The 12,974-nt window shown below is 44.4% G+C and overlaps 2 protein-coding genes across 3 annotated transcripts in view; one reads left to right on the top strand and one right to left on the bottom strand.

Moving 5' to 3' along the window:
* The window catches only part of BAG4 (BAG cochaperone 4), a 34,559-nt gene extending 33,596 nt beyond the window's left edge, over nucleotides 1–963 (bottom strand). For both annotated transcript variants that reach the window (XM_004311802.4, XM_004311804.4), the window contains exon 1: nucleotides 677–963. In XM_004311802.4, the coding sequence (XP_004311850.1) occupies nucleotides 677–946 (270 nt within the window). In that variant the 5' untranslated portion in view covers nucleotides 947–963. The remainder of the gene's footprint in view (nucleotides 1–676) is intronic.
* A 436-nt stretch (nucleotides 964–1,399) lies between these two features.
* LSM1 (LSM1 homolog, mRNA degradation associated) lies at nucleotides 1,400–10,840 on the top strand. The gene is made up of 4 exons (XM_004311801.4): nucleotides 1,400–1,538; nucleotides 5,419–5,487; nucleotides 6,854–6,969; nucleotides 10,355–10,840. The coding sequence occupies exons 1-4, from the start codon at nucleotides 1,493–1,495 to the stop codon at nucleotides 10,523–10,525; spliced, it is 402 nt and encodes a 133-aa protein (XP_004311849.1). The 5' UTR covers nucleotides 1,400–1,492; the 3' UTR covers nucleotides 10,526–10,840.
* The last annotated feature ends 2,134 nt before the right edge of the window (nucleotides 10,841–12,974 follow it).

Below are 12,974 nucleotides of genomic sequence, written 5' to 3'. Positions count from 1 at the left end.
AAAATGTTCAAGGTCCGAATATACTGAGTAAGCGAGTTAACCTTTCACAGCCAGCAGTTCTTTCACCGTAAAGTAGGAACGCTGTGATGACACTTACGTTGCAGTCACCGTTAAGATGAAATAAAACAATCCAAGTAAAGGTGCTTTCCTACACTGATTATCCGTGATCCAATGCGGGGCAGAGCTTTAGGGGCAAAGGGCTAAATGCCCAGTTCCCTCTCCTTCCCTCACGTTCTTTCCCAGCGGGAGGGGTTGCTGAGTGACGGAGGAGGCTGCAGCCACCTCTCTCCTCGGGGAGAGCCGACCTGACGAGCCACGCAGGAAAAATTGTTAGGACTCGAAAAGCAAGAGCCGGGCCACACCAGCCCAACCTCGTCCCCAGGCAAGAGATTCGCAGCCTGCTACTCAGCTTCGCAGGTCAGCGCAGGATCTTCTTTCCTCCTTTCATGGTAAGACATTTATTATGGTTGAAGCAGAAGACGAGGGGCAAAGAGAACACAAGCAAACCAACCCCCCCCACCCGCGATCTTAGTCTCTGTCTCTCCAAAGACCCCCTAAGGAAAACACAGGAAACACGATTCATTACAAACTCTTGGAGGTGTATCAATCCCAATGGCCCTCACCCCCCAAAGACTACCCTGTCGGACCCCCCTGGGACAGATGGCGCAAAGCTTACCTGGTGGCCTCCTCCAGCGCGACCCGGCTCCGACCAGGCGCCTCCAGAGGGATAGTAGCCATCGCCTCCTCCGCCTTCTCCCGGCCAGGTGGTCTCAGCCGGGCCGCCCCCGCGCACTCGCCAGGAAATGGGAGGCTGGGGGGGTTCGGGGCGGGGAGGATATATGGGCGGAGGTGGGTGCACGGGCACATCTCCACCCCCAGGCCCGTAGTAGCGCCCATAAGACGGACCGTCACTGGGGCCGTAGCCCGAGCGCCTCAAGGCCGACATCGGCTCCACTGCCCCCGGGCGCTTCCCGCCCCCCAAGGCCGGCCCATTGCGCAGGCGCCTGCGGGGGAGCGCGACTGGACCGCAGGGAAGGGGTGGTCGGCCGGCAACAGCCAATCCCAGGCCGGGTCCCGCCCCCTCAGCTTCCGCGTCCTGAGAGAGGAAGGACGGAGGTCCGTGGCTCTGGGGTCTGGGAAGCAGGAAAGCGAGGGGCGGCACCGTGTTCCTTTAAAAGGGAAAACACTTTTCCCCACTGTCTATCCAATCTAGATTCCTCTTCCCCTCTTATCAGGGTTGCGGAAAGCGTATCCCAGGACCGCGCTACGGCCCCGCCTCTTCTTGAGGACGGGCACGTGATGCCGGAAGTGGGTGGGGGTAATATGGTGGCGTTTCCGGCAGGCCCCGGCTACTGAAAGCCGGGGCGAGGAGTTGGTCCGTGTCCGGATTCCTGTCCCGGTCCCGCCGAGGCGGCGACTGCGATAGGAGGAAGGACGTGTTGGACGCGCTGGCCCACCGCCACTATACATTGCAGCCTTATCTCAACTCAAAATGAACTATATGCCCGGCACCGCCAGCCTCATCGAGGACATCGACAGTGAGTAGTTCGTCTCCTCCGAGTGAAGTCTGGGGTGAGACCCTTCTTCCCAGGAGGGTGCCTCTTAGGAGGGAGCTCATAGAATGAGTCTGGGCTGGGGGCGGTGTGTTTTTAAGGTTCTGGACGTCCGGCGTTGGCATCTTCCACAGGATGCAGGAGCCACGGGACACACCGTTTGCCCACCTCCTAGCCTGCTCCCTGTATCCTGTCTCTCGCAGCCTTCACCGGCCCCCGGGCAAGCTGTAGAATTCACTTCTGCTTTTCAGGGATGCGGCTGCTGAGGCCCAAGTGTGAAAGTTGGCCGCCTCCCCGGTGCATCATCTCCCACCTGCGGCATTTCGAAGTACCAGGTGGTTACTGGTGGATGAATGAGAATTCTTAGAGAAAGGATTCTTCAAGAAACGAAAAGAGTAATACAACAGCAGTTGGACTTAATTAGCACTAAACATAGGATTTATGCTGTGTGGCCGTTTGCAATCTTTTACCGTTGAGGGTATTTAGACTTTAGGGTTATGGTAATGGAGACCACTACCGGACCAGGTATTGCTTTTTCCAGAAAGACTTGAGTCACTCACTTCAAACTTACTTTTTTCTTCTGTTAGACAGTTTTCTCTCGCATTTATTAAGAGCTCCCTTATTCCTAGTCACTGTCCTGAAGAGGAGCTCACTTCTGTACAGTTGTCTTTCCTTTTTCCAAACTCTCATCTGTGAATTATTCCTTAAACATTTTTAAAGTCTCAATCGTGTGATCTGTCTCATTAACTTGTAATTGCTGCAAAACGGTTTACACACAGTTCCAAACAAGTTACAGGAATCTCAACAGTTACTATGTATGTAAATTAAAGAGTGAGTTTATGATTAAATTCTCTTCCTGTCGTTTGAAATCACTTTTTAGATCCAAATTAGTGATTTTGCTATTGAAGGGAAATGTAGGTTGGACCAAAGTCATGTATGAATAACCACTGTACAAGCCTGTCTGTAATGGGTGATGAAATCCTCAGTCTTAGTTATCTGAGGATGCCCTTTTGCCCTCACCTCTCTTGTTATGTATCTGAATTATTTGAGGCCCCTAACACATCCTGCCATTCTACTAAAAATAATTGCTTTTCTCAAGCCTCTAACCCCTTTTGTGCAGATTCCAAGCTCCTCCTTTACTGAAAGATTTGAAACCATTTCATATGCACCCTTCACTGTGACATTCAGACACTCTCCTCTCCTCAGTCTTTCTGTATTTTCACCCATCCTCTCATTTGAATAGGAAGTATTCCTCCCTTTCAGTTTGTGTCTTATTTCTCTTTCCTTCCACTGCTTCTGGAACCTTCTTCCATTAATATCCTGTTGCTCTCATATCCTCTCTCGCTCCCGCTCTGAATCCTCCCCTTCATGTATGTTCTTGTCTGTCGAATTTTTTCTCAGTTGTGTTTCACCATCAAATTCCTATCCCTTTTTTCACATCTTTACCCCCAAACCTCTTGAGTAGTCTCCCATTTTAACTCTACTTCCTGACCACCTGCAATAGACCACCTACCTCTATTACCCCTGCAATCTGATTTCTTTTGTCAACACACTACTGAAACTGCAGTCTTAAAGACACCTTCTGATGCACTTCTCCGAGCTCTTCCGTCTCCTCTGCAACACTGTGATAACGTTACCACGGGATTCTTCATTTTCTTGATTTCTCCAACACTGGTACTTGATTTTCTTACCTCTGCAACCGTTATTGTTCCCTAAAATAGATGGACACTTAGGTCCCATCTTTAGCTTGCTTCTTTCTTTAAATCTCTAGGAGGGCTCCTGGACTTTAATTATTATATCACCTCTTTGTGGACTTATTCAAAAACTGCTGCGATCCTGACTTCTTTGGCCAGTCTTACATCTCCAGTTGCCAGTTGACATTTCTACATAGGTGTCCTGATACCACTTCAGAATCACTACAGCTAATCACCTTCCACTGAGCTTGCTTCTTTTACTCCCAGCTCTTGGTAAATGGTCCTCCCTGACATGATGACTCAGAATTCCTACATCTTCTTTAACTCATCTCTTCAGCACCCCACTCTCTCACACATACCCACATATACAAACACACTTGGCTGACAAATCCCATCCCTTATAACTGCAGTGTCTTGGTCCTCCCATCCTGTACCTTCCCATCTCTCCCCTGGTTCAGGTCTCTTCTTCATGTCTCAGACTCTGGGTCTAGCCTCAAAACCGTTCTCTCTTTTCTGCCAGTTTAATCTTCAGAGTTTTCTTGTTCCCAGGAAAGTCACATCCAGACTCAGCCTCTGCTCCCAGGACTTCTCTGACTTCATCTCCTGTTATTTCCCTTCACACCCTCAACTTTTCGCCAGACATTTGGATACATAGCTCTTTTTTCTTCTGCCTCAATTACAGATTTCCCTCCTCTTCCCTTTCCCTGTCACTCTTCCTATGGCCAAAAATGTCCAACTCAGATACCTGCTCCAGCTAGATACAGTTTCTCTCAGTCTCACATAATTAAGATTTGCTCTCTTGTGGTGCTTAATTATAGACCCAGAAAGCCTATAAATTCCTTCAGGAAAGAATCACTGTCTTGTTCCTCTGTTCTGCATCTAGAAAGTACTTTATCTGTGGCATTAAGGAACAAATGAATGACTTTGGCTACCTATTCTAGTGACGGGCTGACTATCATTCTTCAGTGTCAGCTCAGGGTCACCTCTTCAGAGAGCTTTTCCCTAGCCACCCTCTCTTCAGTAGCTTCTTCCCCTCTTTTTCTCATTCTGCTATCTTGTTTATTATTCCGCTAGACTACGCGCTATAGGGCATTTTTAAAAATTTGTTTGACTTTCTCCACCAGGAATATAAGTTCCATAAGGTTGGTGACTCTAAATGTTATTCTGTACCGCAGCGGTCCCTAACCTTTTTGGCGCCAGGGACCGGTCTCACGGAAGACAGTTTTTCCACGGACTGGGTGGCGGGGCGGGGGACAGCTCAGGCGGCAATGTGAGCTGTGGGGAGCCATGGGGAGCGGCAGATGCAGCTTCGCTCACTTGCCCACCTCTCACCTGCTGTGCGGCCCCGGTTCCTAACGGGCCTCGGACAACAGTCCACAGCCCAGGGGTTGGGGACCCCTGCTCTACTCTATATCTAGGCCCCAGAACAGCACATAGCTCTCCATAAATTTTATCGAACTTTTGCTCTAGTTTTATTATCAGTGTCCTCATTCTGCATGTCTGAGGTATTTATTTTATTTAAAACCTTCCCTGATTCCAGAGTTTGAAATAGCAGCTCTCCATCTCGGTTGAGGGGAAAATAATTCTTGAATTAAGATCATAAAGATCACCTAGATTCAATTTCCAAATTTGCAGGTATGGAAACTGACATGACACTGAGAGGGTTTAACTGTCAAGCATCAGCATCTAGAACCAGTCGGTCAGGCCCCCTGACTACGTGCCCAGTCCTTCCCCACTCTGCCGCCTCCTCAGATTCTTCCATCACCAGTCTTCTCATCTAAACACCGTGCTGCCGGGGTCATCCCTCTAATTCCTCAGTGAACTCTGCCTTAAATACACTGGAAGAAGTAGTAGAGCTTAATCTGCTATGAACTTTGTTTTTGTTGTTACCCTGTAAACTCACAGGCTAATGGACTTCTCATTGCAGTGGCTTCTCTTGTTGCAGAGCACGAGCTGTAGGCACATGGGCTTCAGTAGTTGTGGCTCGCGGGCTCTAGAGCACAGGCTCAGTAGTTGTGGCGTACGGGCTTAGTTGCTCCGCGGCATGTGGGATCTTCCTGGACCAGGGCTAGAACCCGTGTCCCCTGCACTGGCAGGCAGATTCTTAACCACTGCACCACCAGGGAAGTCCCAACAGTGCATTTTTTAAAGATCTTTTTCCCTCTCCCCAGAAAAGCACTTGGTCCTGCTTCGAGATGGAAGGACGCTTATAGGCTTTTTAAGAAGCATTGATCAATTTGGTACGTATTAGTCACGGACTTCTCCTGTACTCTGGATAATAAGAGCTGCCCACTGTATTTTTGTGTTGTTTCATATCGAAGTTTGTCTGCAACTTTTTTCACGTGTCTGGCATAATAGAATATTGGTTTGAATCATTACATCATTGTTTTCTAAATTACAATTAGGTGGTTCAAAAGCTTGTGTTTACAAGCTTGTATTTCTAAAACTGGTTTTCACTAGAACATGCGCTGACAGTGTTTTGGACTATTTTTTATTTTCCCCATTAGAGGGAGCCAGATGATAGAAATAAACTCAGTCCACTGAAAAGGCTGCTCATTTGTACATTGGCTTGGGTGCGACTACTCTTCAAAGCAGTTCCTGCCCTGAAGGTAATCCCTCCCTGTCCAATGAAAAGTGGGTCAGAGGCCTTTGCTGAAGCTTTTTAGGGACCCCCAACATTAAGCTCAGGATTTTATACCTTGGGATACATTAGACTCAAGGTCTTGGGCTTGGTTTTGCCTCCTGCATTTTTCTAAAGAGACCTTATATTTGCTTCTGTCTTAAGGAACTTCTCAGTTCATATCAGCATTTGCTGGACATCTGCATAGGTCAGTGGCTTTGGGCCTGAGGAAAAACAACATAATTGAAACACATGTAAGAATTATAGACGATAAGAGCACAGATACCGCATTTCTTCACGTAAGACAAACAGCACCAATTGGAAAAGGAAAATGAATTATTCTTCACAGATTGTGGTTCTAAACCTTAAGTCAAATTCATCAGACTACATGAGGGAAAAGTGGTAAATAGTGGCTTTACTCTCACATTACCAGATTATGGTTATCTGACAAAGGGAAAAAATAGGTTACCGTTATATCGTAATCCATGAGTACCTACATTGGGTTAAATGAATCCTAAGTACTGAAACAAAGTTAAATCTTCGGTAAATCATCACACACACATACCCACGCAACATAGAAAAACGTTTTCCTTCCAAATAAACCCAGAGTTTTAATTTCTGCAGTTGTTTGGGCTTTAGAGTTTTCCAAGTGCCCTGTCATTTATATTTTCTTATAGCCATGTTGATATTAGCAACTAACTCATAAGGAATTTAATTTTCTTCATTTATTTCCACCATCCTCCTTATTAGTGCAACATAATCCCAAATACTCTGTTTGCAGCTGTTTAAAAGTCTCCTAAGTGGTTTGTCTCAATGTAATAGGAAGAGATTGTTTGAAATTTTAGCTTTTTCCAGAACTAGAAAGTTTGAAAGTCATGTACAGCTAAATCTTTTCTACTCAAAATAACTGATTAATTGAGTAATGGACCTTTACCTATAAAGTAATTTGAACTAAATATCTTTGTTTCTTCCCTGTACACTTATAGCTAACTTAGTGCTACATCAGACTGTGGAGCGTATTCATGTGGGCAAAAAATACGGTGATATTCCTCGAGGGATTTTTGTGGTCAGAGGAGAAAATGTGGTCCTACTAGGAGAAATAGTAAGTGAAAACTGTTAAGCTGCTATGGCTCTCGATAATCATGCCAGTTAGGTTTCTTTTTTGTCTTTTCAAGAAGGAAAAAATATATTTTCCACCTTCACCCAGCTTCTCAAGGAAACCACCCAATTAGCTTAGGAAAGCTACATTGTAAAAGGAAAGCTACAGAGAGCAATTAACTTTGTTTCAGTGCCTCCTGGCATTTTAAAGATTTTGATCCCATTAGCAGCAAAATACCACTGATTTTTACCTGATACCATAAAAAATACTGTCCTACATGGGAATTCCCTGGCAGTCCAGTGGTTAGTACTCCCGATCTCACTGCCAAGGGCCCGGGTTCAATCCCTGGTCGGGGAACTAAGATCCCACAAGCCACACGGAGCAGCCATAGATATATATATATATATAAATATATATATGTAAATACTGTCCCACACAAATGTGTTCGTTAGTATGTTGTTATTGTATCTCTAATAGCAGAAAATTGAAGCTTGATATCTAACAGGAGAAGAATAATTCAGTGAAATGTGGCTTGTTAACACTGGAATATTTTGCAGTCATTTAAACAATTGTTTACAAATGGTTTTTCATGACATAAAGGTTATTAGTGGTGTTTGGGGGAAAGACACACTGCATATACAGTGCGATATCTATGTTTTTTAAAGCGGGGAGGGGAAAGAATGGCTGCAGAAGAAGCCTTTCTGTTAACTTTCCGAGGATGGGCTCAACTTCACTTGCATACTTAGCTCCCAGCCAAGGAGGAGAGGTACCTGTTATCTGTTGTCAGGAAAGCCAGCTGGCAGGTGAAAAATTAAATCCTCTAAAGTGGTGTTACTGTAGGTCTATATGTCTGTGTATGTGAACTATTAGAAAACTCTTCGCCCAAAATATATATTAGAAGTACTCAGACATTTTTAAAGAAAATAAAACTTGATTTCACATTTTACATGAGACACATTTACTTTAAAAGAAAAGTACTTTATTTAATACCTTTGACTCGATCCTCATGCTTCTGATTATTGGGTTTTCCAGGAAAATCAAACCTTGGTGTTTGCTTGATTTTATCTTTAAAGTTTTCAGTAAAGTTTCCCAATCCCTAGCCACATCTTAAATCACGTTTACAGGAGTCTTTGGAGTGAAGTAGTTTGGTCCGTAGCTGTTTTTAATGGTAGACCATTTGACAAAGTAAGGAGGTAATTTTGCCAGGGTCATGTTCGTTCAGAGACCTCATGTCGTTAACAGCTAGAAACAACTAATCGATACTGTCCAAGTATTGCTATGAAATAACTTTTTCTAATTTTAAAAATATAGTTGTGGTTGATATTTTTGGTTTCAGTGTATGTTTAAGCAGCGGGAATTGTCACCTCTTTGTTTTAAAGAGGAAATGTATTACTTTGCTGTGGGGGGAAAGATTTAAGTTAAAATATCCACGCATACTGTGCTTCAGTTGTACAGTAGTAAACACCACATCCATGCTTTCTGTGCCAGTTACATTGGCACAAACATGCCCCTGTGTAGATGTATGTGAAGAGAAGTGAACTTGTGTTTATTCTTGAAGCTTCATTGTTTCCTGGGAGCCCTTTTGAGGAGAAAAGTGCTCTTTTTTTTGTATGTTATGGTTTGGATGCTGCAGAATTCTTATAGTGGTCCCACTAAAGAAATATGGTTCAGGAAATGCTTACATAGTTCTATGAATCGGTAGTCAGTTTGAAGACGTTATGAACCAATTCTAGGAAAACTCAAACCTAGAAGCCATTTGGATTCTGTAAACATTCAGTTGTTTGCAGAGTCCCTGGATTCTACCTCAAGGATGATGAGACACACAGCCTTAAGTAATAAGCTGATTGTTAGGAAACAGCATTATCATAACCACATGAACAGCTCAGCACATAATATTGAAAAGCCCAAGAAGTAGTACACTAAGCCAAGAACATTATCTTCCCTCCTGCTGCCCATGGGTTGTGAGGGAAGATTACACTTGATAATATATATTTTGCTGGATGCAGTTAACTTTTGACCCAGGGCAGGGCTTGCTTATGTAATTTATGTGGCTTTCATTCTAACCTTTCTGGTGAGAGTCCTCCATCTGCTGTGTCACTGCCTGCGGGTCCCGAGGCCTTAGCAGCATCTGAAGATAAGTATCCAGTGGTCGGCTGGAACGTCTGGAGAGTTTGTGTATGTGTTGATGCCTTCCCAGAATTTTATAATTAAAAGTCAGAGAGGAGGATGAGAAATAAGAATGCCCTGTCGGTATAGGCTTTCCATGTTACTAAAACACAGAGTGACACCTGTATACTCATCTTAAGGAGAGTGAACTGAGTCTGTAGATAGATAATTTTTTTGTTTTGTTTTGTTTTTTTGTGTGTTTTTGTTGTTGTTTTGCGGTACGCTGGCCTCTCACTGTTGTGGCCTCTCCCGTTGCGGAGCACAGGCTCCAGATGCGCAGGCTCAGTGGCCATGGCTCACGGGCCCAGCCGCTCCGCGACATGTGGGATCTTCCCGGACCGGGGCACGAACCCGTGTCCTCTGCATCGGCAGGCGGACTCTCAACCACTGCGCCACCAGGGAAGCCCTGTAGATAGATAATTTTATAGCAAGGTTCTGCATTATAAAATTGGTTATCAGATGTTTAGAAGGTGTTCAAAAATAAAAATATTAAGCATATTATGCCATATTAAGTGGGAAAAGTAGCCAATATTTGCGAGAAATACATTGGGGCCAAAATGGTATCGTAACCTAACTGGTCTGCTGAGGTTTTCTCTAGAAGACTTGTTGCCATGAAGGGGGAAGAAGTCCTGTGTTATAATGTAACAACTCCTGGTTAATGCGGCAGAGGGACAGTTTATTGCCTTTGGCCCGGGAAGGAGCCAGGACCGGCTGTGGCCTGGGGGGTGGGGGGGGCAGGTGGTGGTGCTACTTTGAATCAGTGTTCTCTACCTTCTTACTGAGCACAAACCCCCAGAAATTAGGCTGACTTTGATCATGTATAAATACAAAATTTATTTTAAGCCATCTTGACCTCAGTACCTTCTTTCTTGGATTCCTTGGGGCTGGGGAAATAGCTGTAAGCAGCCCTAATATTTTTTTTTTTTTTAAGAGAAGGCGTACTTGTCTAATGTAGGACTTTACTTTGGATACACGAAAGCTTTGTTATACATGCCGATACTGATTCCTGTTAAACCACACTCACATGTGTTCTATAGGAGCATTGCTAGCCATTTCTTTGTCAAATTTATCTGTCCATAGGATATTTCTGCCCTATCTCAAGTACAAAAAATAACCCAAGCTGGATATAGGAATCCATTTAGGAACTGGTTTGCCTTTAGATCTATGATGTTTTCTATTCTTGGTTATCAGGTGAAGTTTTCCAAACCTGCTTGTTTTGTAGGACTTAGAAAAGGAGAGTGACACACCCCTCCAGCAAGTGTCTATTGAAGAAATCCTAGAAGAACAGAGGGTGGAACAGCAGACCAAGCTGGAAGCTGAGAAGTTGAAAGTCCAGGCCCTGAAGGATCGAGGCCTGTCTATCCCTCGAGCAGATACTCTTGATGAGTATTAAGTCTTCTGCTCAGAGGCTGTAGCTCTTGGGGAGCAGGGGCTGTCACCAAACCAAGTGACACATTTGACGAGAGACTGCAGAGCTTTGAAAAGTCATTTTTATTTGGAATTCTTTCACATATGCAACATGAAGAAATTGTGCGTTTTGTTTCGGTTATTTTAATAACAAAATCATTTAAAGAAACAGTGGCATGGACTCCTTTCACACGTCACTGTGGAGCCAGCAACTACTTCTTTATATTGCTCTTCTCCCCCCAAATTAATGGTTACAGGGAATATTCTTCATTTGCTTGTAAATAAAATATGAATCTCAAAATTGCAATGTTATTAATTATTTCCCAAGTTTGAGTTGCCTTCAGTGAATAGTCATTAAATTTCTGCTCTCAAAGGTATAAGCAGTCCATACACACACATGCTGGGATCTCCCTTCTGTCACAATTCCAACCTACTAGTTACTTATGAAGGAATATTTTCATACCAGATATCCTGTGGGTCCTCCTTTCTCCCCTTGTCATGGTTTTTTTCTGATAAGAAAAACAAGTTTTCAGGCTTGAAGAGGGCTCTCTCCGTGAAGTTTTGCACTTACTGATTATAAGAGAAGCTGGTGTTTGTTTGAGAAGCAGCTGTTTGCTTCACCAACAGCTATCCCAGCTGCGTTCCCTTGAGATCCACATAACGACTTCTCTAAGTATTGTTAATTTCGTTAGGTTTTCTAGTCCTTTGGATTGAGTCTTGAGCCTCCTATGCTGTGATCAAAAAGCACAGATAAAATCGTGTTGCAGTGACTGATATATCTAGGTTATTCTCAGCCAAGCCAAGTGATGCCCCTTTTCTGGAATGATGTTGATCACACAGGAAGCGTAAGAGGCTGTACTTTCCGAAACCTGGACTCTGTTCTAGCACTTTGGGCTCAAGCAAGTCACTTTTCCTCCCTGATTCTCAGTTTTAACTGTAAAACTATTCCAGATACTTATTTTATAGTCTGTTGAGCAAAGACATTCTTTGCAGGGAAGATATTTATAGCCAATTCCTATGTTTGAGTTATTTTATAGTATTAAACATACCACATTTTATGAGCTCAGGTGTTTTTAAAACTGCGCCAAATGCAGACTTCTGAGCTATTCATCATTGGGTTGGTTTCAAGGTAGCTAATTTGTGAAGAACCGTCGCACTTAATGATTTATCTAGTGTGTTTCATCTCTAACCTTACTGTTGAATAGCCGGAATTTGTTATTAACTTCCCCACAAAGGGGAGACTTGTGGAAGAGGTGGCTAACTTTCACTACAAGAAGATGTTCTTTGAGAGTCAGCAGAATTACAGCATTCTGTAAGCATTCTGCTTTTTTCTGAGCACCACTGTTTCAGAATATCCGGCACCTTCAAGAGATTCGGATTCACTGTACTCGTCTTTTCAACCTCCTTCAAACAATTCCAAATGCAATCAAAAGAGTCATGATTCAAAGGAGAGAATTTCCACAGTAGTTCAGGAATTTCCAAGCCATAGCTGGGCTTCAGTTGTTACGCGTAATAACATATTGCCTTTAGACCTTTGTCACACAGGCAGCAGCAAAGAGAGCTGAAGCATGGAATGAGACTCCCTGCTTCCCTCCTGTTCTGTCTCCCTGCTGCTCAGAGCCTGCCCTCAGCTTTGCCCAGTCCAGGCTTTTTGCAGGTACTGAAATCGTGCTTTTTTCCTGGACCACTGCGGGTACTCCTCTACTGTTAATCAGGCTTCAGAATCAATCTCAGTTCTATACCTTTGTTTTGTCTTTAATAGTTTCTTCCAGTAGAGGTTCCCATGAGACCACTTTCAAGGAAAACAAACAAACAAGGAAGATCTACTGCAGCCCCTTTCCTGGCGATCTTTATTCTGATATAACTGGGTACAGCAGCCTCTCTCTCTCCCAGCTGTTCTTTTCCCCTTTCCTTGGCCCTTGACCTTACGTCACATGTTGTCGGCTGAATTTAAGCCACAGTATCTGCTCTCCCACCCTGCTCGGATAAACTCCCAACAGGCCCTGGATACTTAGCAGAACCAGATGCCCTCACGCTGCCATTGTGCAAGGCTTCTCAGGGATGCCACATCAGCATGAGCCCCAGGGGTATGACACAGATGTGATGGCTGGAGAGTGGCCTCAGTTTTGCTCACAGGAGTATGGGTGGCAGGTCAGGCAGAGTGAGGTGCAGACGGCAGACGGTGCAGGCCAGCAGGCAGAGCAGATGCAGCAGGCTCTGGACGAGGCCGGAATTTCCTGTTCTCTCTGCTTAGGACATACTTGTCCCAGATAACTGCAAAAATCCTTCCCTCACGACCTGTTTTAAATAGCACACCTCCCCCCTCCCCCCACCTATATCCTCGGCAGCTTTGCTTTTCACCAGAGCAAGTATCGCAATCCAACATAAGTTTCACTTCTTTACTGTCTGCTCCACTCCCCTACTAGAATGTAAAC

The sequence above is a fragment of the Tursiops truncatus genome, chromosome 21 (genome assembly GCF_011762595.2).
Source record: "Tursiops truncatus isolate mTurTru1 chromosome 21, mTurTru1.mat.Y, whole genome shotgun sequence".
NCBI classification, from domain to species: Eukaryota; Metazoa; Chordata; class Mammalia; order Artiodactyla; family Delphinidae; genus Tursiops; species Tursiops truncatus.
Note: the sequence above shows the minus strand (reverse complement) of the source record. Positions and strands in the feature narration are given on the sequence as shown.

Coding starts and splice junctions, on each gene's coding strand:
- LSM1 (XM_004311801.4), top strand. CDS start 1,493: ATGAACTATATGCCCGGCACCGCCAGCCTCATCGAGGACATCGACA. Junction 5,488..6,853: donor AAGAAGCATTGATCAATTTG/GTACGTATTAGT, acceptor GTACACTTATAG/CTAACTTAGTGCTACATCAG. Junction 6,970..10,354: donor TGGTCCTACTAGGAGAAATA/GTAAGTGAAAAC, acceptor CTTGTTTTGTAG/GACTTAGAAAAGGAGAGTGA.